Source organism: Phoxinus phoxinus (genome assembly GCF_949152265.1).
Source record: "Phoxinus phoxinus genome assembly, chromosome: 5".
Lineage (NCBI taxonomy): Eukaryota > Metazoa > Chordata > Actinopteri > Cypriniformes > Leuciscidae > Phoxinus > Phoxinus phoxinus.
Window position 1 is genome coordinate 29,791,351 of NC_136880.1, and position 27,933 is coordinate 29,819,283.

Genomic DNA, 27,933 nt, shown 5'->3' on the forward strand with positions numbered 1-27,933 from the left:
CAATGTGAACAGACCTTGACATGCAAACTCTTTATATAACAGTAGACATGTTATGCATCAGTGCCGTTCTTGCACTGTTCCACACCTCTAGTCCTTTCTCTCTCTCTCTCTCCGTTGTACAGTAATGTAAAAAAACTGATGTTTGTGTTATCTGTTTTTATCTGGGGGGGGGGGGGGGGCTGCTGTAGTGGGGTTTATTTTTAGTTGTTTTTACTTGATTTCTTATGGTAACGTAGCTAATGTTATGTGTACAGAGTGCTCTGTGTAGTGGACGTTCTGTCACTATTGATGTCGTACAGTAATTTTAATCAGTATGTAATGATCTGTTTTTGCCATTTAACAGAAATCTACCTTTCTAAGAGATTTTTTCCTTTTTATTTTTATAGTACTAAAACTGTATTTTATCATCAGTTGTAATATTTTTTAGCTATATTAAGTGACACTACATTTGTTCCGCCCTAAACCTCCTCAAGCCAGCTGATCTCAACTCAAACACATTGCCAAACAAAGGCTTTGGACTGAAACTTGAAAAAAAAAAAGTTTCATCATTTATTGATGAGAAAGGACACAGTCTAAAGCCAACAATGTTGTATCTTCATCTCAGTATTGTAAGTGTATTTGTAGTGCTGCAAAACCCTTTAAGAACATTTCTGTCAATTTCATGCACAGTTTCATGTATTCTGCACAATGTAAAAAGAAATGGAGAAAGCGCATTTGATTGCCTGGAAAGAACGTTTCCTGTATGCTGGTCTTTGAATAATCTCAAAATGCATTTGAAAAATGATTGAATTAATGTTTTAGAAATGTTATTTCGGCATATTAACACGTCATGTCAATCTGCTATTGAGAAGCAATAAAATGTGTTTCTAAGAAGAACCGAAAACTTTTACATGGACTTTACTCCTAATTTGACTTTGCTCTCAATAATGAGACAAAAATTAGTTTGTAAATGAATTGTGATGGACTACACCTTCAAATGACATGACGGAGCTGTGTTTACAACGAGCAAAACAAAAACATATGACATAATATAAATACCTCTAAGTTCTAGATGGAGATATATATTGAGCACAATTTTGTGGCTGTATAAAGTAAGCTATAAACAGAATCCGCATACTGTATCTCAAATGAAACTGAATTATTTCAGGTTTATTCAAAACCGCATCATGTATTTTAATGTTGTTACGGCACTTTAAAAATATATGCGTGTTTGAAAGCAACAGAAAATAATACATAACTGCAAAAAATAAAACCCATGTCTCTCCCATGTCCTGTATCCTAAAAGAAGAGCTGTCATCACAATAGTGTGTGTGAGTGTGTGTGTACTCGTGTGCTCATGGCAATATAAAACAGTGAAGTAAAAAGACAAGCACAATAATGACATGAGCTCAGTACTTTATCAAACATATCTAACCATGTCTTTTCCATTTTAGGGCCAAACTGCATTGAAATTGTCTTAGTCATGTCAGCTGTATATCTTAAACTGTTCTATTTGAAATGGTAAATAAAGTTTATTTTAAAGATCAGCTACTGGTTTGTGTTTTATTCCTATGGGTAGGGGCCATGGCTTTTTCCTGGAAAACAAAACAATGAAGAGCAGCATCCAGTTATTGTCAGAGAGAAGTGAGCAGGCTGTTGGGCTGAGGAACGCACAGGTGTCTGTTCCCCCTCTGCCCCCTGCTGGCTGTTCTGTGCACTGCAGGAGGAGCGGGCTGGAGGTGGTCACCGCTTCTGGGCACCTCCATCTTTAGGAGGAAGTCTTTGACGGATCCTGATGCTCTGACTGTGGCTGCTGGCACCAGTCTGAATGCTGAAGCTCTGACTGAATTTCCTCTGTACTTGCAACCTTTGTCCCCATGTTCCAAAGCAGAAGTAGTGCTCGTGGATTCAGCACTTGAAGAGCTTATTAGTGGTACATCGCTCCTGATGTGGTTGGTGTCTCTGGGCGGACATGGTTTCAAATGGGGAAGTGTTGCGTTTGATGGTTTTGGTCTTTCTGAATCATTTGCAGACAGAGCAAGACCACTCATCTCCCTGTAAAAAACACTACATTTATGCCTGAAGAACCATGGATCCACTACATGACTGCAGAGGTGGACAAAGTACACAACTTCCTTACTTGAGTAAAAGTACAGATACTACTGGTCAAATATTACTCCGTTACAAGTAAAAATTGTAAAGACCGATTTTTACTTAAGTAAAAGTACAGAAGTACGGTACTCGTTTTTAAAAGTAAACCAGAAACCAACATCAGTCGTGTTCTGAAATCAACCAGACTTTAATTTCCAACCAAAATCCAACATAGAATGTTGACGTCAACCCGAATTTCATATCCAACTAAAATTCACCCCCTGCAACTAAAATCATCCCCTGACTGACGTTACTACTTTCTACTCGAGGACCTTGACAGAAATGTAAAAAGTACGATATTTGTCTTTCGAATGTAGTGAAGTTGAAGTAAAAAGTTTCCAGAAAAAATAATACTCAAGTAAAGTACAGATACTTAAAGAGTGTACTTAAGTACAGTACTCAAGCAAATGTACTTTGTCACTGTCCACCTCTGCATGATGTGCATCAAGTCATATACACCGCATTATTCTGGAAAGGTGATCTGACCTTGCATGGATCTGTAGGTTTCTGTTTCTGGTACTCTGATTTATTGTGTTGTAGGAGCAGTTTATTAAACTCTTGACGTTCAGATCCCTCTGAACGAGTCTCCGTTCCTCTTTGAGCTCTGAAAGCCAGCAGAGAAAACAAGAAATCAGTGCTAAGTAGTCTACATTTTTATACGATTGTTTTCTTTATTTGAGACTGCAGAATTACTGCTGAGTTGTATATACAATAAAAAGAACAAACTGCATTACACACTGGCTGACACACTTGTTTTTTACACACTTGTTTTTCATCAGCCCAAAAAACAGAGGAAAAGTGGACATAAGATTTAGGAGTGAACCACTAGATGGTGGTGATACACTATTCAGAAGTCCACTTCACATTTGGAGACATTTACAGATCTAAAATAAAATGGTTTAATGATCATTATGATGCAATGTTTATTAGGAAAAATTATGCTCAACAGTTGAATTTATAAATGGACAAATGTATATATTTACCTATACAGACAAAAACTCCTCTAGCTACACAGTCTTGTTTTAGTTCAGTTTGCCAGTAGGCTTTTGTCTGATACAAAGGTGCATGAAAACAGAATCTTTTTGTCACGATGAATACGCACACATACCTGCTAGGGTGGGTTCTGGAGAGACGCCTTCTGTCTGGGTACTGGCTCTCTCACTCTCAAGGTTTTCCTGTGACAAAACATCCATTCAAGCCAAAGGATTTCAACACCATTATACTTTCACTCTCTCCACTGAGCTTTATGGCAGAGATTTTTCCCGCAGTGTTTGTCTCCAAATGTACACTCTTTATTGACATTGATGGTTCCATCATGAAGAACCCTCAACATCCACTGGACATTTCAGTTCCACTAAAGGTTCTTTATGGTGGGGTGAAAAAGTTCTTTAAAATATTCAAATGTTCTTCACATTAAGAATTTTTATTTTATTTTAAGACCTGTTCACTGAAAGGTTCTTTGTTGAAACCAGAATGGTTCTTCTATGATATCACTGCAAATAAAACTTCATTTTATAAAAGTGTAATGGTGCAGACGTTTACCAAATCATCTTTGTTGTATATGTTTATGGCATATCACTCTAGACACAATTCTATGGCATTTGTGATCAATATTGCGGCCGTATAATAATAATAATATAATACTAATAATGTAGTAAGATTTTAAAAAATGTATTCGTCTGTTTACTATTATGAGTGATGATTCAATCAAAAATACATGATGTGAAACTTTGTATCTGCATCAAGAATAAATTGCTTTACAGATAAAAAATAAAATAAAAAAGAATAATCAGATTCAGAATGGAAAAAGTGACACATTTACCATAAAAAGCCCCCACCATCATAATAGTGTTGATGCGGCCCCAGAGCTCACACTAAATGATTCCACAGCACTGCTCCACTGAGACTCGAGCTCTTAAACCGGGACTCCAAACCACATGCTTTCACTGCAAAGCCACGGATCTCCATTAGCCCACATGTTGTATAGCAGCGGAGTACTATTATTACACCAATCTGCCTGCTGCCTCGGTTCAGTCACTGATATATCACGTAGAGTCATGCTTACTGCCCAGCACATGTATTATACACTCATCCTTTCAAATGAAACAAAAACCGAGCTCTCTGAGGTGAGCACTGTCACTGCCAGCGTACGGGAGACGATTCATATTAGCCCTGTGGTCTGTGGGCAGCTGGAAAAGAAATAGCATTAGCAAAGCCATAGTTATGAGGCAGGACACTGAAATCTAAGACCAGAGGGAGGAGGGACGCCCTCTCCCACACTCCCTCAGATGAGCAGTCTGTGCACGGGACAGGGTTATTGTCCTTATCTAAAAATAAAACCATAACATTTTTTTTTTAACTTTACCATTAGCCTACTTGAAATAATGCACTAAATTGAATTGAATTTAAGTTGGAGTTCTAAAATAACTAAACCTAAATAAACTAAAACTAAAGACAAAGTAACACAAATGTATTTACAAAAACTAATAAAAGTGACAAAGCACACAACAAAATTACCTACATTAAAATGAAAACATAAAAACTAAAAACTGGGGCGTTAGGACCCACACAGACCACAGGGTGAGCGCCCCCTGCAGGCCTCACTAACACCTCTTCCAGCAGCAACCTGGTTTTCTCAGGAGTCTCCCATCCAGGTACTAACCAGCTCAGCCTTGCTTACAGGTCCTGGGCTACAGGGTGACATGGCTGCTGGCTATATAAATAATATATAAACGATGAATTCATTAATTTATGAATTGTTAAAAAACTTTTACAAACTGAAACATGACATCCAAGATCATGAGTTTAATCATTTGTACGAATTTCTGGATGGAGCGTGAGCTTTTTCTACGTAGTCTGAGTTGGGTTTCCGCAGAGTTCACCGAGATCATTGATGGAATCACGTCCTCGCGTTCTGATATCAGACACGTGAAGTTCAACAAGTTCTTCGTCTACTGATCGAACGGGAACAAACTCAATTGCGTTTGCAATATTTTGCGTTTGTATTCTTTGTATATATTTTATAGTTAATTATACATTGATTCATGGGTTTGTTAAATACACACAATATCGCTGTGTTATTACGTTTAATATAGTGCCTCTTCAGTTAAAACCAACAAACGTATACTATCCACTCAAGAAGACATCTGGAAATCTCTTTAAAAAATGTGTACAAAAAATCAATCAAATCTTGTTTTTCATGCCTTAAGAGCAATCAAAAAACATAGGAAGATTGTCATAATTCATGCATGAAAGGGTTCAAAAAATGTAGTGCTGAGACCCCCAATTGCAGGCCCCAGCGGCAATGAGACATTCAATTCTTGGCTAGCACTAATATTCTGATTAACACTGTTCAGATTATATACATTTCTCTCTAAAGACTGATCATTTACTTAAAATAAACAGTCTATGCAAGTGGAACTGTTTCATTTCTTCACCATCAAATTTAATGGTATGTGACAGTACACATCCCAGTCCAAAGGGAACATTATATCCTGGTTTGGCACTGTCAAGAATGAGCCCGTCAGTCTAAGTGAACTTTAGGATCGGCCCAGTTCACTGTGACAAGTTTTGTCTGTCTAGCCCAAATGTGAAACTGCTGTGTGACATGACGTAATCACAACATATTTGATGCTCAATACTGTATATTGTTATGTGTAGCAGGATGCGATTTCACGGTGAGTGGTGGAGTGCATTTGTACAGCATGTCAACTGAGTATGTCCAGGAGTTTGGACATCATGTTTGGACAGAATGCTTCAAATAGATGTGCATATGTGTGTTAATCAAAAACAAATGGCGTTCTCATTTGCTTGGCACTGAGAGTGGCTCACATCTGTGGCTGAGCTCTGCACTTTAACAGAAGAGAGATGTACAGTAGAAACCTGTTCCTCTGGCTGACTGAGAGGAGATCAGTGTGACTGTGTTTGGCTGCATAGATGGAAAAAGAGCTTAATGGGCTAGTTTAGCGCATTCATATTCATATACTATAGAAATGCTGCTCTGTGATCCATTATTTTAAAAAAAACATATGCTCGTTTTATGGTAGTTGATGCATGATTATCCATTTCCCAGCTGCTTATGTAACACATCAAAAGGAACAACTGTTCTATATTTCACACTTTACATGAGTGTTCATGTAAGGTGTAATTATTAAGCAAGCACTGGGTAATTCAAATGAACTATCTACTGAATGTATAATTCATGAGTTGTGTTGTACATAATTACACATTGTTATTAGTGCATTGTTATTGTTATTGCTAAGGAAAGAATTACTTATAATTGTTCATATTAGTCTGAAAATTTCGTATTCGTCATTTGGTGGCTCTGAATAGTCAAAACACCTCTCAAAATGGTTGCTACAGATGCGAAAAATGCCGAAAATTGAACCGGATCCAATTTTTTTTAATGACAGACGAAAGTTTCAGAGGCAGTGTGTAAATGTGATTGACACAACGTGAGGTCATATTTTTGAACGTGCAAACATTTTGGATGAGAATTTCGGACTCAGTGTGCAAGGACCTTAAAGGGATACTTCAGGATTTAGCATTAAGCTTTGTATCAGTAGAAAACCTGTAGTATTTTCAAATTACCATGCTTCCCTCCCTCGTATCCCCCTGAGTAGAGAGAATAGACAGTCAAATACAAATTTGCACTGCAGTTTTCAGTTGCACCAAACTGAGATTGAAAATGGTTATTAAGCAGTTTGTTAAATCTGCAAAATTCCACAGTGCTAGAACTCTCAGAGTTGGGTTTTGGGAACTATCATATTAATGAACTATGCTCTTCACTAGTCTTAAGGGGATGAAACTTGCTTTTATGTCTGCAATACTTATTTCACAATAATAATAAAAACTGCAGCGGTTCAGAAGGGAAATCTGATTACTGACCAATCTGAAAGCTATACATTTTGTTCTTTGTAGAAACCACAAAAGAAGAGTTAAGTACAGTACTTTAACTACAATGGAGTTTGGCCTCAGCAGATAAAAAAAAGATGCACTTAGAAAAGAAAGAAAAAAGATTCCTCCACCCTCTGGATCCAGATTCATAACATGTTATTAAAGTAATCCTGAAATTGATGTTGCAATCAAAACTAGTATTTAATGTCAAAATGAGCCCATACCTGCAGGACCCGCACGCCTCTTTTCAATGCTTCAGATTCTTCGGTAAGGACTGACCTGTCAATCAAACAAGGCCTTCTTTTTTAAAGGATTAAGTGCATATATCTCATATATTCTAGTGTAATGGGGAAAAATATATATCAAACAAACAAAATACGATAAGTGGCACCAAGAATAAGATACACATAATTATGGCAACTATAAATAACTGTCCATTTTCTGAGCCATTATGGGTTTCCGAGAAATAGGAGACCTCTTCTCATTTAAGTACTTCATACAAAACAAGTTTAAGCAAAAAGAGTTTTTATCTGGGCTGGACTCAAACTGCCGCACCATGAACTCTTTTCCAGATCAGCGGGGAAGCGAAAACTGGCCTACTTCTTCTCATAAGCATCGTAGTCACTTAAACTCTCTTCACTTCTTTTAAGGCCAAGGAATCTTACAGATGTCGGGATCTGGTATTCATTTGCTCACAATGAGGTCTTTTGTTCTGATGGAGGGATAGATCGGACTGCTCGCTCCAGCTCCCCTCCTTCTATCTCAATTCCCTCCTGCCCTGCTGAGCAGGACTTACTGTTTGCATTCCTCTTAGCTGGGTGGAGGGTTACACATGCCTGGCAGAGAAGGAGAGGATGGGAGGTAGAGAATGGACTGAGTTTGGACTGAAAGAGAGGCTTAAGGAGAGAGGGAACTCAAGAGGGAATCCCTTAATAGATGTACTGAGGTGGTACCATGACACAGTGATGGTATGAGAGGGTTATATTAGTCATTAATGTGTGAGTGTGTGAGTGTGTGAGTGTGTGAGTGTGTGTGTGTGTGTGTGTGTGTGTGTGTGTGTGTGTGTGTGTGTGAGTTAAAATTATATAATTTAATATTATTAAACATTTATTAAATAAAAATTATAAACACATTTTAGCTTTTAGTTTATATGAATTAATAAAACTAATAACATAATATTATTCAATATTATTACATATTTAATTTTAAATAATATTTAAATACATAAAAATAATAAATACATTTTAACTTTGTGAAAATAATTTTTAACTAATTTAAAATTAATTAATTAATTTATGACATTTAAGCAGAGATGAAAAGCTTTTTAAGATCAAGAGAAATCAGTTTAGACAAGTGTGTCCAAACATTTGACTGTGAGTGTACGTGTGAGCTTACAGACAACCCCAAATCGAAATTTAGCCACCAATTTAGTACGAGCAGTATAATCCTAGATGAAAGTGTATATGAGCATGAGCAGTCGTGGAAAGAGGGAAAGAGAGGAAGATGAGGAAGTCCAACATTCTGTTTTAACAACAGCATGTTTGCACAAGAAGCAGCGTGTCCGGTCTGCATGCATAGTCAGTATGAGCACATGTTGAGCAAAGGAGGGAGAATTCTACCCTGAGGAATGTGTGTTCCACAATATTAACTTCACTGCACAACAGAGGATCAAACTGCAAACGGACAATCTTGCTGGCTAAAAAGTCATTATATTATGTACACTGCCTCAGGTGTAAACAAATGATTCCAATATTATCTGCTTGATAAAAAAGTAATTGCATTTGTTATGCATGGGAATTAGGTCTGAAATTTTGTATTGTTCATAGTTTTCATATTATGCTCAAAGCAAACCTCAGTTATAATAACATGTACTCACACTCTGTGTGACTTCCATTTAAAAATGAGCATCACTTTGCCCTACTCACTCTGAAGGGCAGCGCAACTGAATTGAGTCCTTTAAACTGCTCAGATATACACCTCACCTGAGATGGGTCACGACTTCATCTATATGGGTGATGTTTAACTTGTGTCTTAAGGCCTTGATTTCTTCCTCACAGCTGGAGTGAGACGAGAGGCTAGAGATTGACCTGAAAAGAAGTGTGCTATTCAATGCTTACTAACCCAATCAATATGATCATCAACTTCTGTCATGTAGACGTACACTCACAGGTATATCATTTTAAAACACTGACCTGCTTCCAATCTTGCTCTGGCTAGATGGGGGTCTGGAAGGTGATTGGTTTTCACACCAGCTGCCTGGACTCCCCTGTCTCTGTGTGCTACTGCTGCTCAATGCGTAACTCACCACACTAGGATTGTACAGGGCCATGACCTCCTCTTCATCCCTGAGACACACACGCACACGCATTTACTGACAGTGAGAATGACAGAATGGTGAAAGTGAAAAAGTGCTAGCCCAGTTTTACTGTGATTCCCAAGCAGGATTTTGCCCTGTTAAACTAAAAAAGTAAATTATATTTAATTGGATTTAATTTATAAATAAATGTGCTGTTAGATCTTTCTCAAGAAACCTGTGAAAGACAAAATGGGATCTCATTAAATAGACCTCATCTCATTAAAGCTATTTGGAGAGTCTCTTTCCACACAGTATTGATTTTTTTTCTTTTTTTTTTTGTGGTTTAAAAGTGCATTAAAAATTAATGAAGATGCTGAATGATATCCATACAAAATATCAGATAAGAGGAACACCTTTCTGGTTTGGTTTCAATGATGGGGTATTTCTTGAGACTTACTGATGGAGCTATGGGGTGCCTTAAACAAATACAGTAAGGAAACACTGATTTTTGAGAAAATTTGTTTTACTAACTTTAAAAAGTTCAGAATTTTTTTGGAAGACACATGATTTATTCAAGGCCCCATATGTCCAACCAAAAATGCTACTAATACAGCAGAATTATGTTGTACTGTGGAGTAAGTCAGGCAAATCATACTCATAGCTTTTGGTGTCTGGACCTTAAAGGTGGGGTAAGCAATACTTGAAAAACGCTGTTTGGAAGTTAGTCGGACCGTCACATGAACAAACAACAACAAACGTGTGTAGCCTATGAGCATTAGGGGGCGTATGACGATGGAGGAGAGAGAACGAGCAAGAGGGAGATTTGAAGAAAGACTGTAGAAAGAGAGATGAGACACAATACAAAAAAGAAAAGCTCAGAAGAATGTAAAGGTATTATATTTGCTCTCAAATCAAGCTCATGCACCATCACACCATGATGGTAACTATGAGCATCACTTTGTGTTTTGCACGACTTCCATTAGCGTGTCCATTAGATGCGCAGTAAAGTGACAGTAGTGACAGTTTACAGTGACAGTAGCCCGATAGTAAACATGCTGCCGCTTGTCCTTAAAAGGATAGTTCACCCAAAAATGTTTAAATATTTACTCAATCTAATGTTGTTCCAAAACTGTATTCATTTCTTTCTTGCGCTGAACAAAAAAAAGAAAAGAATATATTTTGAAGAATGTGGCTATCCAAACAGTTGCTGATCCCCATTGACTTCCATAGGAAAAAATATACTATAGAAGTTTACCACATTCTTCAACATAAATTGTATTTTCAAAAGAAGAAAGAAACTTATTCAGGTTTAAAACAACTTGAGAGAGTAAATGATGACAATTTTCATTTTGGGGGGAACTAATCCATTCTTTATTAAAAAATCTGATACTTTTTTTTAAATACCACCCCCCATTTATTAGGAGAAGTTAATAGATGAGATAAATTATACATAGTATGGAATTTCTAACTAACAATAATAAGAATGATAATAAATATCATTATATAATATATAATAAAAATAATATAAGTTTTTAATAATGATACAAGAGTATGTGTATTCGGAATTAATATATACAGTACATGCATTGTATGTGTGTATATATGTATATATATATATATATATATATATATATACACACACACACACACACATATATATATATATATATATATATATATATATATATATATGTATTTTTTTTTTTTTTTTTTTTAAAGGATTAAAGGATTTAAATTAATTTTCTTATGGTTTTGTTATTATTTCTTAATTTATATATGTATATATATATATATATATATATATATATATATATTATAAAAAAACATCTCAATAATAAGAACAGAATGCTGATGTTTTTAGTGATAAATAAAATGGTGCTCTCAGTTCTTGCTGTAATCTTAAAACAGCTTTGCTGAGTGCATGAGAGCGGATGAAGGCAACACACAACAAGGGAGCATGTTTTCTAACCATAAATCAAGCCTGGACTTGATGTTACAGTCCATGGACACCTCTTTGAAATGTTATTGTAAATAAGCACAAAGCATTTGGAAATGCATTTAACTGCATTAAACTGTATATGCATTAAACATCTGAATAACCAGAAATACAACAAAGATGAAGCAAGCAGATGGTCTTTTCTCACTCAAACACATTAGCTGTGTATCACTTTCAGCCCATTGTTGCTCACATCTTCACCCTTTCTTTTTAAGCACTGCCAGGATACAGTTTGCATGTTTGTGGGGCTTTTTGTAGCCTGATAAAAAGAGCCAGAAGACGTTAACAAGCATCTCTGACCGAATCCTACATTACGAGCAGAGGTCCGACGCCCATCTCTGCTCTGCTCATATAGAGGGGATGTACTGACAGGAACAGAGGCTACATTGTGGGCACAGATCAGTAAGCAGCTTAGCAGTGTTCACAGAGAAGGGAGGAACATACTCTTGCCAACAAAGATGGCACAGAGGAGCCGCCACATCAAAAAGAGGACAAAAGAAAAATCCCTCAATGTATCAGAGGAAAATAAGAGGCTCTTTCAAAACGCCCCTCCATCTGCACTGATAATTTACCTACATGTGAAATACACTGTGCACACAACTTTCTCTTTCCAGCCTTCCTGCGCCGATTGTTGCAGTATCACTCTCCAGAGATTTAAGAACCTTCCTTTGGTCGGCTTTTAAAGTCTCAGCCGCTCGCAGTTCACGCATGAACTAAGGTTCTCTCTCAATGCCCATTAAACGGAGACCTAGCATAAAGAAACAGGTGCAGCTTGACTCCATAGAGCCACAACAAATCACACAGACAAGGACCACACAGGAGGGAGGGGGAGGCCATTGGCCGAGAGGGGGAAAAGTGCAGCTAACTAGATCCGTTCAATTAATTCCTTTCAAAAGCTTTCTAGCCCGCGTTAAAGCGCGAAAAACGGCATTGAATCTACGGTTTCCTGCTTTGGCCCGCATCAGGTGCCGGGAAAGCTCCAAACCTGGAGCAATATGAAAGAGAAGCAATCCAGATTTGTCCTCAAAGCAGATCAGCAGATAAATTATGTCACCAAAGGAAGTTGGTAACAAACAAAAACTGACATTGAAACCAAACAAGTTTACACCCCAATGCTCATATGCAATATTTGTTTCTGGGTGACAGAGCCAATTCGTTTCAGCAATTTGGGAATGAATGAAAGTGTTTTCTCTGATGGACTGTACCGGTAGTCACCAAACACCTGCTCCTGATTTGCCATGGCTGAAAAGAGAGCTTTTTGTCTAAGAGAGAAGGGCTTGGAATATAAATAGGTGGAAAATGGATCTACAGGCTCAGCAAAGAATAATGTAAATAGTTAACCAACGAATTTGAACATATCGTAATTTTATTGTTGAAAAAGTACATTAAAAAGCTTTCAAAAGAAGACCTTCTGAGGACATTCTTTCCACTGTCTAGCTGGTTGCTGAGAGAAAATCGCCCCTCCTGCCTGACTGGTACCTGTAAATATCTTCTTCCCCGGTGCATTGTTATATTAGACAAGGAGCCACAAAAAGCAACAAAGAACCCTACGAAAGAAAAGCCACTAGGCAACAAATTGAAATGTAATCATAAATTGCAACAAATTTAAAAGCAAACAGAACATGAACTGTCAAACAAACCAGACACAGTCCTTACTGCTGACGTAACTGATTCACTTCATTTAAAGCAGTTCTTTTGTGATGTGCTCCTATGGCTGCTCCAAGCTTTTAAAAGTCAATGATTTATCAGCAAGCATTTCTTTAAAGCAATGCTACTTTACAAAAGCAAAGCCCTGACCTATGAACTCACTCCCAGTCAGCTGAAAAGAATACTTCGGGTCTCCATTGGGGTCAGAACATTCATTCGTCAAGTCAGGGAAAGCAATTACAACACGACACCCGCAGATGAGACTTGACAGTGAGTTCTGGATCTTCAGATGAAACATTTCAGTTGGAATCTATTGAAAATGTTCAGTTTAAAAATGACTACGATTTAGAGTTAATAGAAGTAATATAGTTCATCGAACCATGACTGTATTGTAGGGATGCACGGTATTTTGGTACAATACCGTTTTTTTGACAGATTTAACTATTTTTTATTTATTGGTATCAGTCGAAATTCGATATTTAATTGTGTATTCTCATTTCTGTAATTTTTAATTAAAAAGCTCACTTAAAATGAAGCTTTAAAAACACTAATTACTGAATAACACTATTAAATGTGATCTTTAGCAAAACATCCTGTTGTACATTGTAATGCTGGAATTTACTTGTCACATTTTAAATGATGTATTTAAGGTTTTCATGAATAGCATAGAATTGTAATGTCAGTGTATCTGTATAAGCCAGAATTTGAACCAAATTTCATGTCTAGAGAGTGGCTTTTAATAAAGTTTATGACTGTCAACAAGACGTCAGAGGTTAAAAGTCTTTCAGAGCAATGATAGTTAATGTTAATTTTTGTTAGCTTTGATAGACAACTGCTGATGTCTGTTGTGTAACAGTCGAGGATCCATGTTGCATAGCAGTGAAATTATAACCTTGTATCTTCCTCACCTGCCCTGTCTGGCTGCTTTTTCCCTCAGCGTGAGCAGCAACAATTGAATCTCTGCTTTTAGCAACTCTTTAACAGCCGGGGGGTCAGCCAGAGGGAACACAGGGGCTTCTGGCCTGCTGCCCTGCTCTGAGTAATGGAGCTCCTGCCAAATCTTCTCCCACATCTCCACCTAGAACAGGTCAACAGAGGAAAGCGTTAACAGGAGAGTGCTATTTGGCTCAGCTTTGTATGAAATGCACTATCCAAATCCATGTTACAAGCTGCTCTACAACTAGAGAAATGCAGACAGTTGGTTAACATCCCATCACAAGTGTCTCTAATCTCTGAAATGGGTATAAGAAACTGAATATTTCAGAGAATATAAAAAAAAAAATCCATGTGTTATTCTCACAAACGCTCCACCACGTGAGGTGAAAAGCCAGAGAGGGAAATGAAAGCCTGTCACGGCACTGGCAAACAATGTCTGCACTCTATTACCAATCTCCACACCTGTCTTGGGACGTTCAAGTTTCCCTCGGACTCTGAAAATACACTTCAAAGCTTGTCGAAGGCAATGCAAGACGGAGTACAACCAGCTCCCTGAGAATTCTGATCCTGCTGTGCCTGCACGAAACCAACTTCAAGCCTAAATAACTTCAGCTTCTTCTTATTTCCACTCCAGAACCTGGGGTTTAGGATGTGCACAGGCGCCGGAGAGACATTTCTGTGAGGATGCAGTCTTAAAAATGACCTAAATGCAAACTTTGAAACAAAAGAGCATTTTTCTTTTCTTGTTTATTGACTTTCATCTTTGTACTGGAAAATCTGCTCAAGGACAAGCTCAAAGTGAGAGAGGAAAATTGACAGAAAAACTAGAGTCTTAGCAGAGCAAAGTTTTGCAGCATAGTAGTTATAAACTTTACTGGTGTTCAAAATAGGTCTTACTGACAAGGTAAGAAGCCCTTGGTTGCTAAGACAATGCATTATCATAACCGTTATTTGCAGTGAAAATGTATAAAATTCCCTTGAACACATTCGAGGCATTAGTATGCCTTACTATGTCAAAATAATCTCAGAAGTCCTTATAAACAGCAGAGGGGGTTTTAAACAGTAGGTCATAAATCCTATTTAGTGTTTAGAGGAAGGAGGAATCGCATAAGTCTTCCATAGACAAGTTTCCACCCACTATTTCCATATGCACATGGCTATCTGCGTATAGCCTACTGCGTATGCAGTTTGTGAAAGACAATTTATCATTGAAAGAGCCAGCTCTGAAACAGTCCCTGTATCTGTTCAAAAAAGGTTTGCATTCCATGGACTGAGATAATTCACTCTTGGGAGTTGTAATTTAAAACTGGTTTAAAGTTACACGTCAGGGGTAGGCTATACTAGCACACTTGTTGACGTAGACTTCTAATTCAGTGTATAAAATCATCAAAAGAAAATGCATTTATGAATGAAGAGCACAATGTGCAGGGCCTAGAATATTATCTAAAATGTATCTAGCAAACTGAGGTCTTAGCAAGCACAAATGTTTAAAAGATATATATAGGCCTATTCTATTCTCGATAAAAATACTGTAGCTATGTAGCCATCGCCTAGAAGGGATGTTTCCATTTGCCTTTCAAAAGAAAAAAATAAACATGTATTAAACATCAATAGGTGAAGACATTAATTATGTAGTATGGGCTTTGCAGTTATTTTGTAAAAGATTACAAAATTACTTTCAGTGATCACATTCTGTTCTACTAGACAGTCTGATCCATGCTTCATACCTCTGAATACAACTCTGCGTACGTATCAATCAATGCATCTCCAAGTACTGCTCGGATCTCAGCAAGCTCAGAGCTGGGAACATTTTCCTTCACTAAATTCCACACAGATTGTTGGCGTTGGAAATTGTCCATGGGGCCGCTATTTCCAGAGCTGAGCACAAAAAGCTCACCACTAGAGTGCATTCGGTGTGCCCATACTGGAGACAAACTAGCTGTAAATAAATACATAGAAAAATAAATATATCCCTAACGTTTCATACATTTCAAAATCGAATACAGCATGCAACAGCAGTGATGCACTGTACAAAGGGAAAGAGCACGATAAACAAACATATTGGGTAAAAAAATATGACCTTATTAATTAACTTTGGCAATAACACGTTAACCTAGCTGCTAGTATTTGGTGACTTTAAACGTTTACGATAATGAAACAAGTATGATTGGAGCAAGATTTAAGCTGGCATACATTTGTGCAAGCATAAACATTAGATTTAGAACAAGCACATTCCCCACTGGCGGATACTTACCAGAACAATTGTAGCTTCCTGTATCAATGTAAACATTCGTGTTCCTATGGAGACAAACTTGCGCAGTCATATGATTGGCTGAAGGACTCGTGATAGTGATCTTTATTAACCCGTTCGGACCTAGTGTAGCTACATTACAAATGACCTCATCTTTTTTTCTCTTCGGTGATTGAATCATAATAATATTTATATGTAATATCTGTTGAGAGTTGTATGCCTGAATGTAGGATTTTGCTTTAACTTTTTCATAGTAGCAGCTATAAGTTATATTGTAGTGTGTCTGTGTGTGTGTGTGTGTGTGTGTGTGTGTGTGTGTGTGTGTGTGTGTGTGTGTGTGTGTGTGTGTGTGTGTGTGTGTGTGTGTGTGTGTGTGTGTGTGTTTTCTTTAAATTTCGAACAAATTCATAATTATACAGATATTGATATTGTTCAGAACACGTCCATATAGCTTATTCAGAGCAGAAATGGCATGAAAGCGAGCTGTAAGGACAGCTGTAAAAAGTTGTAGCATATTCCCTGATTACTTATAATTTTCCACAGCTCATGCTGTCTGGAGTTTTTTGTCTATTGAAACTTCTTGGAACATATATTTTTGCAGTGTTTCGTCAGCAAAACAACCCAAGACAGCACAACACTGAAGAGATGCCTATATCCCTCACAGCCTCGTTTTCATTCATGTTAAAAATGTGAAGATGGCGATGTGAAGGTAGCCTATATTGTCATGGACATGATCTATTAAAATAGAATAAACTTTCATCTTTATTCATTAGCATGTAGGACTTCTATAACTATAGAAGTAGGCTATCTATAACTTAATTTAGAGTAGAAACAAAGCATTGTGTGGTCACTGCAACATATGGTTCTGTTCTAAAAGTTATCCTCCTCTCTAATAGCAAATAGATCGGACAATGCACAGTAGGCTACAACTGCATAAAACGAGCTTAGATTGTAAAAGCAAACATAACCATTTTAAACTCACAATAGACTCACAAAGCTGCAATAAAAGCGAAAGACTACTACAGCCTATCAATATTCTGGTACTCGGCTGTCACGTGTAAATTGAAATATAACCCAGGAGGAGTAAAACTTTCCCTGTGCGCAACTGCATCCAAAGCGCGCACAGCCCATTCTGACAATGAAACGTATTTTAAACTTTATCTAGTTTAGTTAAAAAGACGTGCAATAGCACGTTATTGAAAATAGCGTAGCTATATCTATTTATTTGCAAGTCTTGTTTTGGGACTGAGAAGTTTTCGGTGATATGGGCATGGCTGTACTCTGGGGTTCCCCGGGGAGTTTTCTTCATGCCTTGCTTACCCTGCTCATCTGCGGCCAGTGTGCTGTGGCTTTCTCGGGCGCTGGACAACAAGAGACGACCTGTGAGGCGAACGGCAGTGTTTATTATGTTGGCGAATGGTACTTTTTAGACTCAGATCATTGTACCCAATGCGAATGTACAACAGACGGGTCTGCTTGCGCGCGGACTGAATGCGCATCCCTGCCTGTCGCCTGCATCCACGTCAGCCATTACCCGAAAGACTGCTGCCCGATATGCGAGAAGATCGGCTGCGAGTACGGGGGAGAAGTCTACGAGCTGGGGCAACACTTTCAGGTGAACTTCAGTGTCTGTAAGACTCTGCATACAAGGGTCACATATAGAAATAAACAAATATTTTTGTAACAAAATTACAATATTTTTTACACTGTTAAGTTGATGGATTTAGGTCTTGCTTTCTATTTTTCGTTGTACAGTAATTGCTCTTTTTCGAGCCCTTCATTGTGACCAAATAAAAGTTTAATAATACACAATTCCATCGCCAATAATTGTTTTAAGATGAGTGAACTGGCCCCTTTTTTCAATGTTTGTTTAAAAATCCCATAGGCCATCCACGTTTAGCTATTTATTTTTTCTCCCTAGGTGATGATAACTGTTTCAAAGGTTTGATATTGGTCCCAAAAGGAAAATTCAGAAAATGTAGCGCCATCACGTGGCTCATAATAAAGTTAAATGGACAGTTCACCCCAAAAAAATAAACATTTGTCATCATTTACTCACCCTCATGTTGTTCCGAACCTGTTTCTTTCTTCTGTTGAACACAATAGAATATATTTTGAAGAATGTGGGTAACCACCAGACAGTTCACGGCAACAATTGACTTCCATATTGTTTTAACCATGGAAGTCAATGGGTGACGTCAACTGTGGCTACCGACATTATTCCAAATATCTTATTTTGTATTCAACAAAAGAAACAAACTCATACAGGTTTGGAGCAACTTGAAGCTGATTAAGTATTAAATAATGACAACATTTTCCTTTTTGGGTGAACTATCCCTTTAATATTGTCTCCATTAGTGGTGGAGATTTTAATGAATCTCAGGGACTCTTTTGGCAGGTTACATCTGTGCGCCAGTAGGTGGCAAAGCGAGTGTTTAATGAGTGAGGGTGTTATTAAATCGTTCACTGAATCCTTTCCTTTATTTAAATGAATCTAGTTTAACAAAGATCTGCAGGGCTGAGAAATCTGTTGGTAGGCATTTGGAGTCAGTCAACCCTTCATATTCAAATCAGCACATTGTTCAGTGAAAGGAGATGTTTGTGCAACATGTTCAGCTCCTGAGGTCCATCTAGTGAAATGCTCCTTAAAGGGAGAACGATTCGTTCATTCAGGGATGAAATAGCACTTCAGTAAAAGTGTCCATAACAGACATTCCTATTTACTAGGTCTAAGATCACTGATAACATCTTCTACAGCAAAATCAGCACTAGGCCTATTTATGCCACTTTGCCATTTAAGGTGGATGTATTTTTTTTTTTTTTTTTGCAAACTCAGAACAAAAGTAGCCCTTTGTTTCTGAAAGATAATTGTTTGATTTGAGCCAATTCCTACATACCCATTCTTATGCATATGTATTCATTGTGCAAGTTAAAAGCTAATACAGTAGCTTTCTTTTGTTCTGAGTCAAGGTGAAGAACAAATCTGATGCACACTAGACTGGAAGCACAGAGGGCAATTTAATACTCTGTTTAAGGAATTGAAGAATGAAATATCTCTGGTGGCACAGCCTTGGAAGAAGCGGGGCTTATATGTGCTTCATTATCTCCTTGATTTGGTTATTATGGCTAATGGGGAATCCCTGAGGGGAAAATTGAAGCCTTCTGACAGACTCCAAGGAATACACTTTGCCTGAGCTGACATCATTTTCTTCCAGTCCATTTAACCCAACCTCCAGTACCGCCTGAGCCACAGGTGGTAATGCGGCTCCTACTTAAACAGCCGTGTGGGAGTGGAATTTGATCACATTCTTCACATTATAGGATGTTAAAACACAGTGTTGGATTGGCACAACATCAAATGTCTGCATTATGTATACAAGCGAGCAATTTGATAGTCCTGCTGGTTCTGTTTAAAAAGCCTTTTGAAAGAATCGAGTAATACATGTCTTTTGATGGAATTGCATCGATTGATAAGCTATTTTCAACTGATGATTTGCACTTGATTTACAGCCCTCAGCATGCCATCAATGTACCTGTTACAGCGACGGCATCGCCCACTGTCAGGTAGCAGACTGCGTCCCTCCACCATGTGTTAATCCAGTCTATCAGAAAGGGATATGCTGCCCTCAGTGCATCGATGGTAAGGTTATTTTAGAATTTTAAAGAAAACTTTGGCATATAAGGCTGATTAAACTTCAATGCAATCGCCTCGGTCTCGACTAATGCAGTGTGACATTCTCATAGCCTCCCTCCACAAATAAATGGAGGGCACAATTGTGTTTGGTCTTTGGTAATGATGCTGTATGTAATATCTTCATATAATTCATTCAATAACAGATGGGGAGGCTCAGATGCCGGGCCATGTGCTACACTGGTTGCTGCACCTGAAATAAGATAACGCTCCTTATGAGTTTACCTTCCACCGTATTGTTTTCTCTGTACACTGTGAAGTATGAAGGCAATTATAGTGTTTACAGAGACTAAAGATAAGGCAGCAAAACAACACACATAAATCAAAGCATATACTTCACCAATGTGATAAATGATCAGTTCCTCAAATGGTTGCGTACAAATTGCCTCAGTGTTGGAAAATGTTAAATTAAGTTTTCAGTTAATTTAAAGTAACTTCAAAACCTTATCTTAAACATTAAACAGAAAAAAGCAATGTGCCATTATCTACACTCTAAGGCTTCCTAATTAGTGGGGCTTGCTGAGGTTTGGCAAAAACACTTGACCTTAAGTATTTAAATTCTCCACATAGCTTGTCTAGCAGAGTTTGTGCTACAGACATGAATGATACGCGAAGTTATGCTGCCTTTTGTGGAGAGGTGATCTGTTACTTTTCTAAGCATTCTGAATTTCAATTTTTACAATTCGGATGATAAAACAGGAGAGAGACTTGAGGGGCTTTTCTGGCATGGACCAGAAAGCAACCACTACAAGCACAACATATGCACCATGTATAAACTAAATATATTTATTTATTTTTAATTTACCCCCTCAACGACTATTGTTTAATAAAAAAAAAAATCACAATTAAATTTGGTTAAATCAATATATTGACACTCAGTTTCTCTTAATTTTTATTGTTTCAATGTTCAGAGCATGCCAGAATAAATATTGTATCATATGTGGATGGCCTTCAAATACTGTCTTTTTGGGATCCTCAAGTCAAGATCTGCCATTGTTTGTCAAACAGATACAGTAGTCCCATCCCAAAACTCACATTATTGGTTGAGTTAGTGTTACGGGCTGGTTAGAGTCAAAACAATGCTTTAGCAACTTGTCTGAGAAATCTACCAATGAATGGCTTTTATATAGCTGTCTTTGTTAGGATAGGATGGGGCGGGGGGAATGGAATAATTCACATTTATCTACAGATAATGGGCTTCATTAATCATCTCTCTCTTTGTGGTTCCAGGGCCAAACTGTTACGTGAATGCCTCTAGGACCCAAGTGATCCCTGGAGGTGAGCCAGTGTGGGTCGACTCCTGTACTAAATGTCGATGTCATGAAGAACAGGATGCAGGTTATTGGGAGGGCCACCGTCTGGCAATGTGTTCCCATGTCCGCAACTGCCAGCCTGATGAGGGCTAAACTGAGGAAAGAGGTCAAAAATGGGGTCATCTGTCATCCCCATTTATACAATGGATGACAAAAACTCAGCAGATATCTAAACCACAATTCCTGATGAAAGTGTTGAGGATATATAGCCTACAAGTTTTTAATGATTAAGAAACAGTCTATTATTAGTTAATTAGTTTAATGATGTCTTTACTACCTTCCTGGGGCTTGGTAGTTGCGTAGGCTGTCAATGGAGGAACAGAAAACGCTCATATTAAAAAGATCTTTATTTGTGTTCCGAAGATGAACAAATATCTTGCGGCTTTGGAACGACATGAGGGTGAGTAATTAATGACAGAATTACATTTTTTGGTGAACTAACCCTTTCACATTCCAGCTGTTAATGTAAATTTAGTGGGTATAATATTGCTTTGACTTACTAAGGGATATTCCCTAATGAACCAGATAATAGAGTTTTTTGAGACACCTTTTTGGCATGGTTAGCACAGTGAGCATATTACATTGTTTATATGCCATTTAATATCTACAGTGCAGTTGTTTAAAAAACGTTGACATTGGGCACAATTGCACCTGCAGATGTGATATTCTTAAGCTAATTTTTGTGATTGTTTTATATATACACAGTATACATGATTTGAAGTACTGTAGCGTGTATGTTTATATAGTTTTCTGCTTCAAATGCATAAACCAAAGTACATTCAGACTTCAAGACTTACATTACTGCCATGCAAGAATGGAAACGGCTAATGTAGCATGAAATACAAACAAACTAACCTATCATAAATTAATCATGTATAAGTAAAGCAGACTCGTTTTTGCTTTATTTCTGTTCTGACACTTCATTCACAAAGCTGTGGGAAAATTGCTACTTTTTGCGAGGCCTGTATTTGCAGCAATGACACAGAATGTACACAAATAAAAACAAACCACAAGTGATCTATGTGTCTTGTCTTATTATCCCATATATAAATCTGGAGGGTGTTTGTGATGTTAGATCTACTAGTTTATTGCAACATCTGTCACATAAAAAAAAAAACTTTTTGAGGAACATATTATTGAGTTTCCTCCACATGGCTGACAGTTTAGAGATACGATGTTCCCTTTCCAATAAACTGCCATGTCCCAGAGCAGTGATTCGGGCTGATGCTGCTGGTAAAAGGTGGGTGTTAAAATAATCAGGTGTAAATATGAGATTTATTACTTTGTTCAGATCCATTTAGCCTCATAACAGTCTTCTTATAAACTCCATATTTTTGCACACTCAAACAACATTAACATATGGCATTCTACATTCGTTCCAGTCCAGAAACCCAGTAACCCACCATCAAATTCTTGTAGCATCAGATTTATTGATTGTATACAAAAAGTCTGTTTGATATGACATAATGCATTCTATATAAGATATAGTATTTTTGACATTCAATGTACAAAAAACCTAGCAAGTCTTTAAAAATGTGCCCCAGACATGAAGACCTGAGGCCGTCAGTAGTTTCTTAAGTGTAGGTGTGGAAAACTTTCCCACTTCTGTCCCTCTCTCACAAAAACAAGCATCGAGCACAAGATGGAGTTCTTTCCAGAGAATGACTGAGGGCAAAAAGGGAGATGAAGGAGAGAGGGTGAGCATTACGTGTAAGTATGTGTGTGCGCGCGCGTGAGAGTTCTCAGGATGGGAGGGTTTGCTGACCCAAGGGAGAGATAAAAGAATGGCATCACAATAAAAAGCGCATTCATTGTGGCACTGGTGTGATTTCGCAAACTATAAAGCGAGAGTCGCTGAAGTGAACTGTGAATATATAGCATCCTGATCTCAAGGACAGCATTTGTGCTTCGCAAGGTTGGTAATGGGAGTTGTGCAAGCTTCACTTGATTGCATTTGTTAGCACAAGAAATATGAAAAGCGTATGGATGGAACAATAAGATGATTGTATGAATGTATATACTTTTATAAACGGCAATAAAACATTTATAATATTATCGAAAGCATATATCTATATTGTAGACTTTAAAGGACAAGTTCGGTATTTTACACTTAAAGCCCTGTTTACAGATCGTATCTGATGAAATAGAACGGTTAAGATTAAAATTTGGACACATGCTGCTGTCGCGAGAATTTTAGGTTTATTTAGGACCTATTTTGCCAAACGTGTCACACCCGTGATTCTTCCGTTGAGAGCTTGAATAATAGACACTCAAGCGGCGGAGTAATACCGCACCTCACTCAGCACATTTAATACAAGTCATGGAGTTGGACAAAAACTACGATAAAACCTGTTGGAATGCATCTTTTTCAGCGATTTTTTTTTGGGACTGTATCAGTGAACACCCCTGACCACTCGGTGAGTTTCACGTCTTTGTAAACGAAAGTTTAATGTGTTTTAGGAAGGAATCTTCCTGTGGCCATAGACAACCATTGTGGGGGTGAGGGGGGAAAGCGATATAAACCTAAAATTCTCGCGACAGCAGCATCTGTCCAAAGTTTAATCTTAACCGTTCTATTTCATCAGATACGATCTGTAAACAGGGCTTTAAGTGTAAAATACCGAACTTGTCCTTTAATGCAGCGTATTTGCCACTGGGGCAATATAAAAAAGAATTAAGATCAAATTAATAGATTGTATCACCAGACTAACTTTTAAAAATGCAGTTTTCGCCATATACATTTTTTCAGAACATTGCCCTTAAAGGTGCACTCAGTAATTTTATAAATATGTAGGTAAAATAAATATCTTGCTCTCTCACAAAGCCTGCATTGATTTTATTACAAATACAGCAAAAACAGTAATACTGTGAAATATTACAATTTAAAATAAAAATTTTCTATTTTAATACATGTTAAAATGTAATTTATTCCTGTGATGGCAAAGATACATTTTCTGCAGCCATATTGGAAATCATGCTCAATAAACATTTCTTATTATGCTGTGCAATATTTTGTGGAAACACTAACAGTGATACTTTTTTTTCATTATTCTTGAACAGAAAGTTAAAAATAACAGCATTTATTTAAACAATTATATAATAAAATTTTATTTATTGTCACTTTTGATCAATTGCATTCATTCATGAATTCAAGAAAATGAGAAGAAAAAAACAAAAACAAATTTTGAACAGTATCTAACTGCCCTACTGAACAATTTCACTTGTGAAATAAACTAGTCATAGTAGCATAAATCTATGATGACTGCCATATCAATCTGAGCAAACAACAAAAAATTACTGAGTACACCTTTAAATTGAGAGGTACTGTATAAAAAGAAAAAGTTTCCCAAAAAATGAGGGCCTGATATGTCTCTCCGATATGTTGGACCTAGTTCCCTTTACACCATATGGACTGCTTTATTCCATTTTTTAAAACAATTAAGATAATGTAAATGACAAGCACTCAGCAACATTTTTTTCTCTCCATCAATTTAATACGTGCCTTGATACAAGAACCCAAAAAAGAAATAATCTCATCTCGCTCCGACTGAAACCGATTCCTTTTCATTTGCCAAGACATTTCGGGATGAGCATAATGTCTTTTTAATATGGATATTGGCTTGAAATCTCATTCGAGTCGAAGGTTTGAGGATTCACTGCGTTCTGCAACACTGTTCTGAGCATTTAAATGCAGGTCACAGAGCTAGAGTAAATATTACTGAATATAATCAAAGAACAGTTATGAATATACTCGACTATGTGCAAAGAGAGGGCATATTTCTTTAAATTAAACTATAGACATAATCTTCAATGTTATTAATACAGGACAATTCAAAGAGCTTAAGGCAAAATTGTGTCAGGTAAGTTTTAGCAGATATTTTGCTTGATGGTGTATGTACAAATACAGCATGGCAGAAGTGATGCACTTTTAACTGACAGGTAGCGGCACCTATGAGACAGAGGTGATGAAATACTTAAAAAGGAAACCAATGTGACACAGTGACTGCTTGGGCCAGCAGTTAAGACAACACAAATGCACACACAGAAATGAAATGGGTTGGTGAGGCTTAAGTGAAAGGCATGAGGAGAAAGGAAGAGGAAATGTGTATTTGAAAAAGGTCAGGGAGAGTGGCTGGGCTCTCATTAATGACTTCCTCTGTGCTGGGCTGAAGTAATCGTTGATAGCACAAAAGAACGTCCACACACTGCGCAGGAAAGCCGATAAGAGAGAAAAAATAGATAGTACTCCCCTCACATTTACCCCTCATAAAACATCTGAAGGCATCAGCTTGGTGTTTTCAGGCAGTAAAATAAAATGGTAAGAAGGAATAAGGAACTGTAAAACAAGTTTTCAAAGTATAACAGGGTCCAAAATGAACATTCGCCAAATGCCAATTGCGAGTATAAAAGGACCATGAAAAATTAAGACTATAGTCCAATCTTATGTTCCTTTATGATTTTGTTTTTATGTATGATGTTTTTTGTCCTCCCGAAACTCCTTGTTTGACAAATAAATTATGGTTCAAAAGTGAGGGGTCAGTAAGATTAAAAAAAAATATATATGTTTTTGATCAAAATCTCTTGTTTTTGATAAAAATGCTCACCAAGATTGCATTTATTTTATTAAAAATACAGTTAAACAGCAATGTTGAGAAATTAATTTGAATTTTTAGCAGCCATGACACAGTCTTCAGTGTCACGAGATCCTTCAGAAATCACTCTAGTATGCTGATTTGGTACTCAAAAAATATATAATAATACTGAATTAAAGTATTAATTTAATAAAAAAAATCTCCCAATACTCTACACATTAAGATATAGTATATACCACAACAAAAACATGAAGGAAGAAACATTTAAGTAAAATAGGTCTTGACCTATGACATTTCTACAAATCAACAAAGGCTGAATTCAGCTTCTAATGATCTGTGCTTTCACAAATATGCTAAAAAAATCTAAAATAATTCCTTTGTCCAAGGGACAATAATGTTCTTGTAAAAAATTGCCAATATTAATTCATGGCCAGAAAGACATAATTGTGGTCTGTAAATGTTCTCAATTCACTCAAATTGGCAGGTGTGGCAAAAGGTTGATTTTGGACCCTGGGTGAATATTTTATGATATTGGAAATATCAAACCATCATTTATATATAGCCTCTGTAAATGATCCTCAAAAGAGGTGCGATACTCTAAGACTGAACGGTATGGGCATTATTTGATCAATGCACTCATAACTAACTTCATCCTTCAAGTTTTTAAAAAGAAAGCATTGATATATGACAGGTCTAAATATGAATCTTTGAGGCAAATGAAAGTAAACAGAGAGAGAGAGTGGCTTGTAGCACAGTCAGTTTTGAGCAGGTGGTGATAGATACAAAGGTTTGATCATCAGTAACTTCTACAGAAGCTCCTCTATCTCCAAGCGAAAGTTCTTGCCGTTTCTCCGGGCATCTACACAGCAGCCAGAGGATCTGCAGTGACGATCCACTTGGACCATATTGACTGACACAGTCATGTGCTTGTAGGACTAGTCCAGATCCAGTCTAATCACATTACATAATAGTCCCCCGGGTTTCCCATGATAACACCGCGACGAGGGTATCATCCTCAGAAATGGCGAGAAGTGTTTTCATGGTTGACGAAATTCAGCTTAGTCCCAAGAGACGATTCAAAATAAAAGAGAGCGCAAGAGATAGAGACACAATCCAAAGAGCCAACTTCAAGCACCAATTTATCAACCTCACATGATCCACCAACATCTGTGATACGAAAGAAGAGATTTGAACACTGCAAGCATCGCAGGTACAAAGACACATTCGCTTTTGAAATGTACAGCATGTTCTGACTGACTTACATCAAGTGACCAAGCAGTTCTTTGTAGATCATCTTCAGAAGTTACTCACCACAACCAGAACTGAACAGTCCTCCCTCTAACAGCCTAAAAGCTTGTATTGATCCTCAAGGTCTGAAAAAACAACAGCCTTTGGGGTATAACGATGATGTTTCTGTCCCTCCGGACACCGTGTGCACATCTCGATCTGGATCAGGATACGAATCCACAACAAGCTTCCATGTATTCCTGAGAACTATCCAGCATATCACTGCTGTATCATAGGAAGGTGACCCTGGGCAGAGTTTGTGTGTGTGCGCGTGTGTGTGCTGAACTTTAGCAAGGTCATGGTCTCTCGGTCAAGACCTGGTAGCTTTCTATCCTTTGAAGGGTCTGGGAGGAGGCTTGCCGATCTCTACGGAAATGTTGGTATAGAGCGGATACTTCTTCACAGACACCACTCTGTACATCAGCGAGCTGATCCCATCTTTCCTCATGGTGTTCTTGGTGTTCTGGATCTTACTGAACCTAGAGAAGGAAGAAGAAATACAAACCGTATTAGCTATGCCATGGATTTAAGATGGATTTAAAAAACCCACAAAGGGCTCAAACTGGACTTGATGAACTCTGAGAAAAGAGAAAATGTGAAAATATTTTACCTTTAGTGGTACAGTACAACAGCTTGGTTTGAAGTTTGATTTTTTTTTATCTATATGCCACTTTTAGGGGTTGATAAGATACAAAGTCAACTGCCCCAGTGACAAGGTGTTGTACCCCTATTTTTTTCTGTGAAATAACAAAAGTAATCTCCTTAATCTGCAGCTCTCAAATTAAATATGGCAGCCTTGGCGCATGTTGGAAGTCAATAATCTCAATGACACCGGTTCTCCTGTCTTGTAACTAAACACCATGACCTGCTCCATAGGTGCCAACATTGATTTCAGAGC

The 27,933-nt window shown here is 37.5% G+C and overlaps 3 protein-coding genes across 7 annotated transcripts in view; 1 reads left to right on the plus strand and 2 right to left on the minus strand.

Annotated features, from left to right (window-relative positions):
* Positions 1 to 786: 786 nt before the first annotated feature.
* On the minus strand, positions 787 to 16,225 carry ccdc24 (coiled-coil domain containing 24; the record flags this gene model as incomplete). 4 transcript variants are annotated; one of them, XM_079613268.1, is made up of 9 exons in its annotated part: positions 787 to 2,034; positions 2,617 to 2,734; positions 3,239 to 3,305; positions 7,251 to 7,305; positions 9,009 to 9,113; positions 9,219 to 9,371; positions 13,874 to 14,043; positions 15,629 to 15,840; positions 16,156 to 16,225. In XM_079613268.1, the coding sequence occupies 9 exons, from the start codon at positions 16,223 to 16,225 to the stop codon at positions 1,614 to 1,616; spliced, it is 1,371 nt and encodes a 456-aa protein (XP_079469394.1). In that variant the 3' UTR covers positions 787 to 1,613. The 4 variants fall into 4 exon arrangements, with proteins under 4 accessions (XP_079469394.1, XP_079469396.1, XP_079469395.1 ...); XM_079613270.1 differs by lacking the exon at positions 16,156 to 16,225 and adding an exon at positions 16,095 to 16,139 and having other exon boundaries at positions 1,006 to 2,034; XM_079613269.1 differs by lacking the exon at positions 16,156 to 16,225 and adding an exon at positions 15,982 to 16,139 and having other exon boundaries at positions 1,006 to 2,034.
* Positions 16,226 to 17,229: 1,004 nt separating this feature from the next.
* On the plus strand, positions 17,230 to 22,173 carry LOC306998898 (von Willebrand factor C domain-containing protein 2-like). Its single transcript, XM_079613300.1, has 3 exons — positions 17,230 to 17,767; positions 19,663 to 19,792; positions 21,074 to 22,173. The coding sequence occupies exons 1-3, from the start codon at positions 17,417 to 17,419 to the stop codon at positions 21,247 to 21,249; spliced, it is 657 nt and encodes a 218-aa protein (XP_079469426.1). The 5' UTR covers positions 17,230 to 17,416; the 3' UTR covers positions 21,250 to 22,173.
* A 691-nt stretch (positions 22,174 to 22,864) lies between these two features.
* b4galt2 (UDP-Gal:betaGlcNAc beta 1,4- galactosyltransferase, polypeptide 2) overlaps positions 22,865 to 27,933 on the minus strand; it is a 104,988-nt gene continuing 99,919 nt past the window's right edge. Inside the window, exons 7-8 of one of the 2 annotated variants that reach the window (XR_013797689.1) lie at positions 23,778 to 27,514; positions 22,865 to 23,225 (exon numbers count right to left, since the gene is read on the minus strand). Coding sequence is in view for 1 of the 2 variants with exons in the window: in XM_079613299.1 (XP_079469425.1) it covers positions 27,364 to 27,514 (151 nt within the window). In the remaining variant the exon portion in view is untranslated. Of the gene's footprint in view, positions 23,226 to 23,777; positions 27,515 to 27,933 lie in introns of those variants that run through there. The other variant, XM_079613299.1, reaches the window with a different exon arrangement.

Excerpts from the sequence above, each read along its gene's own strand:
- LOC306998898 (XM_079613300.1), top strand. The coding sequence starts at position 17,417 with ATGGGCATGGCTGTACTCTGGGGTTCCCCGGGGAGTTTTCTTCATGCC. Across the intron at positions 17,768-19,662 it reads AGCTGGGGCAACACTTTCAG|CCCTCAGCATGCCATCAATG; the intron begins GTGAACTTCAGT and ends CTTGATTTACAG. Across the intron at positions 19,793-21,073 it reads CTGCCCTCAGTGCATCGATG|GGCCAAACTGTTACGTGAAT; the intron begins GTAAGGTTATTT and ends TTGTGGTTCCAG.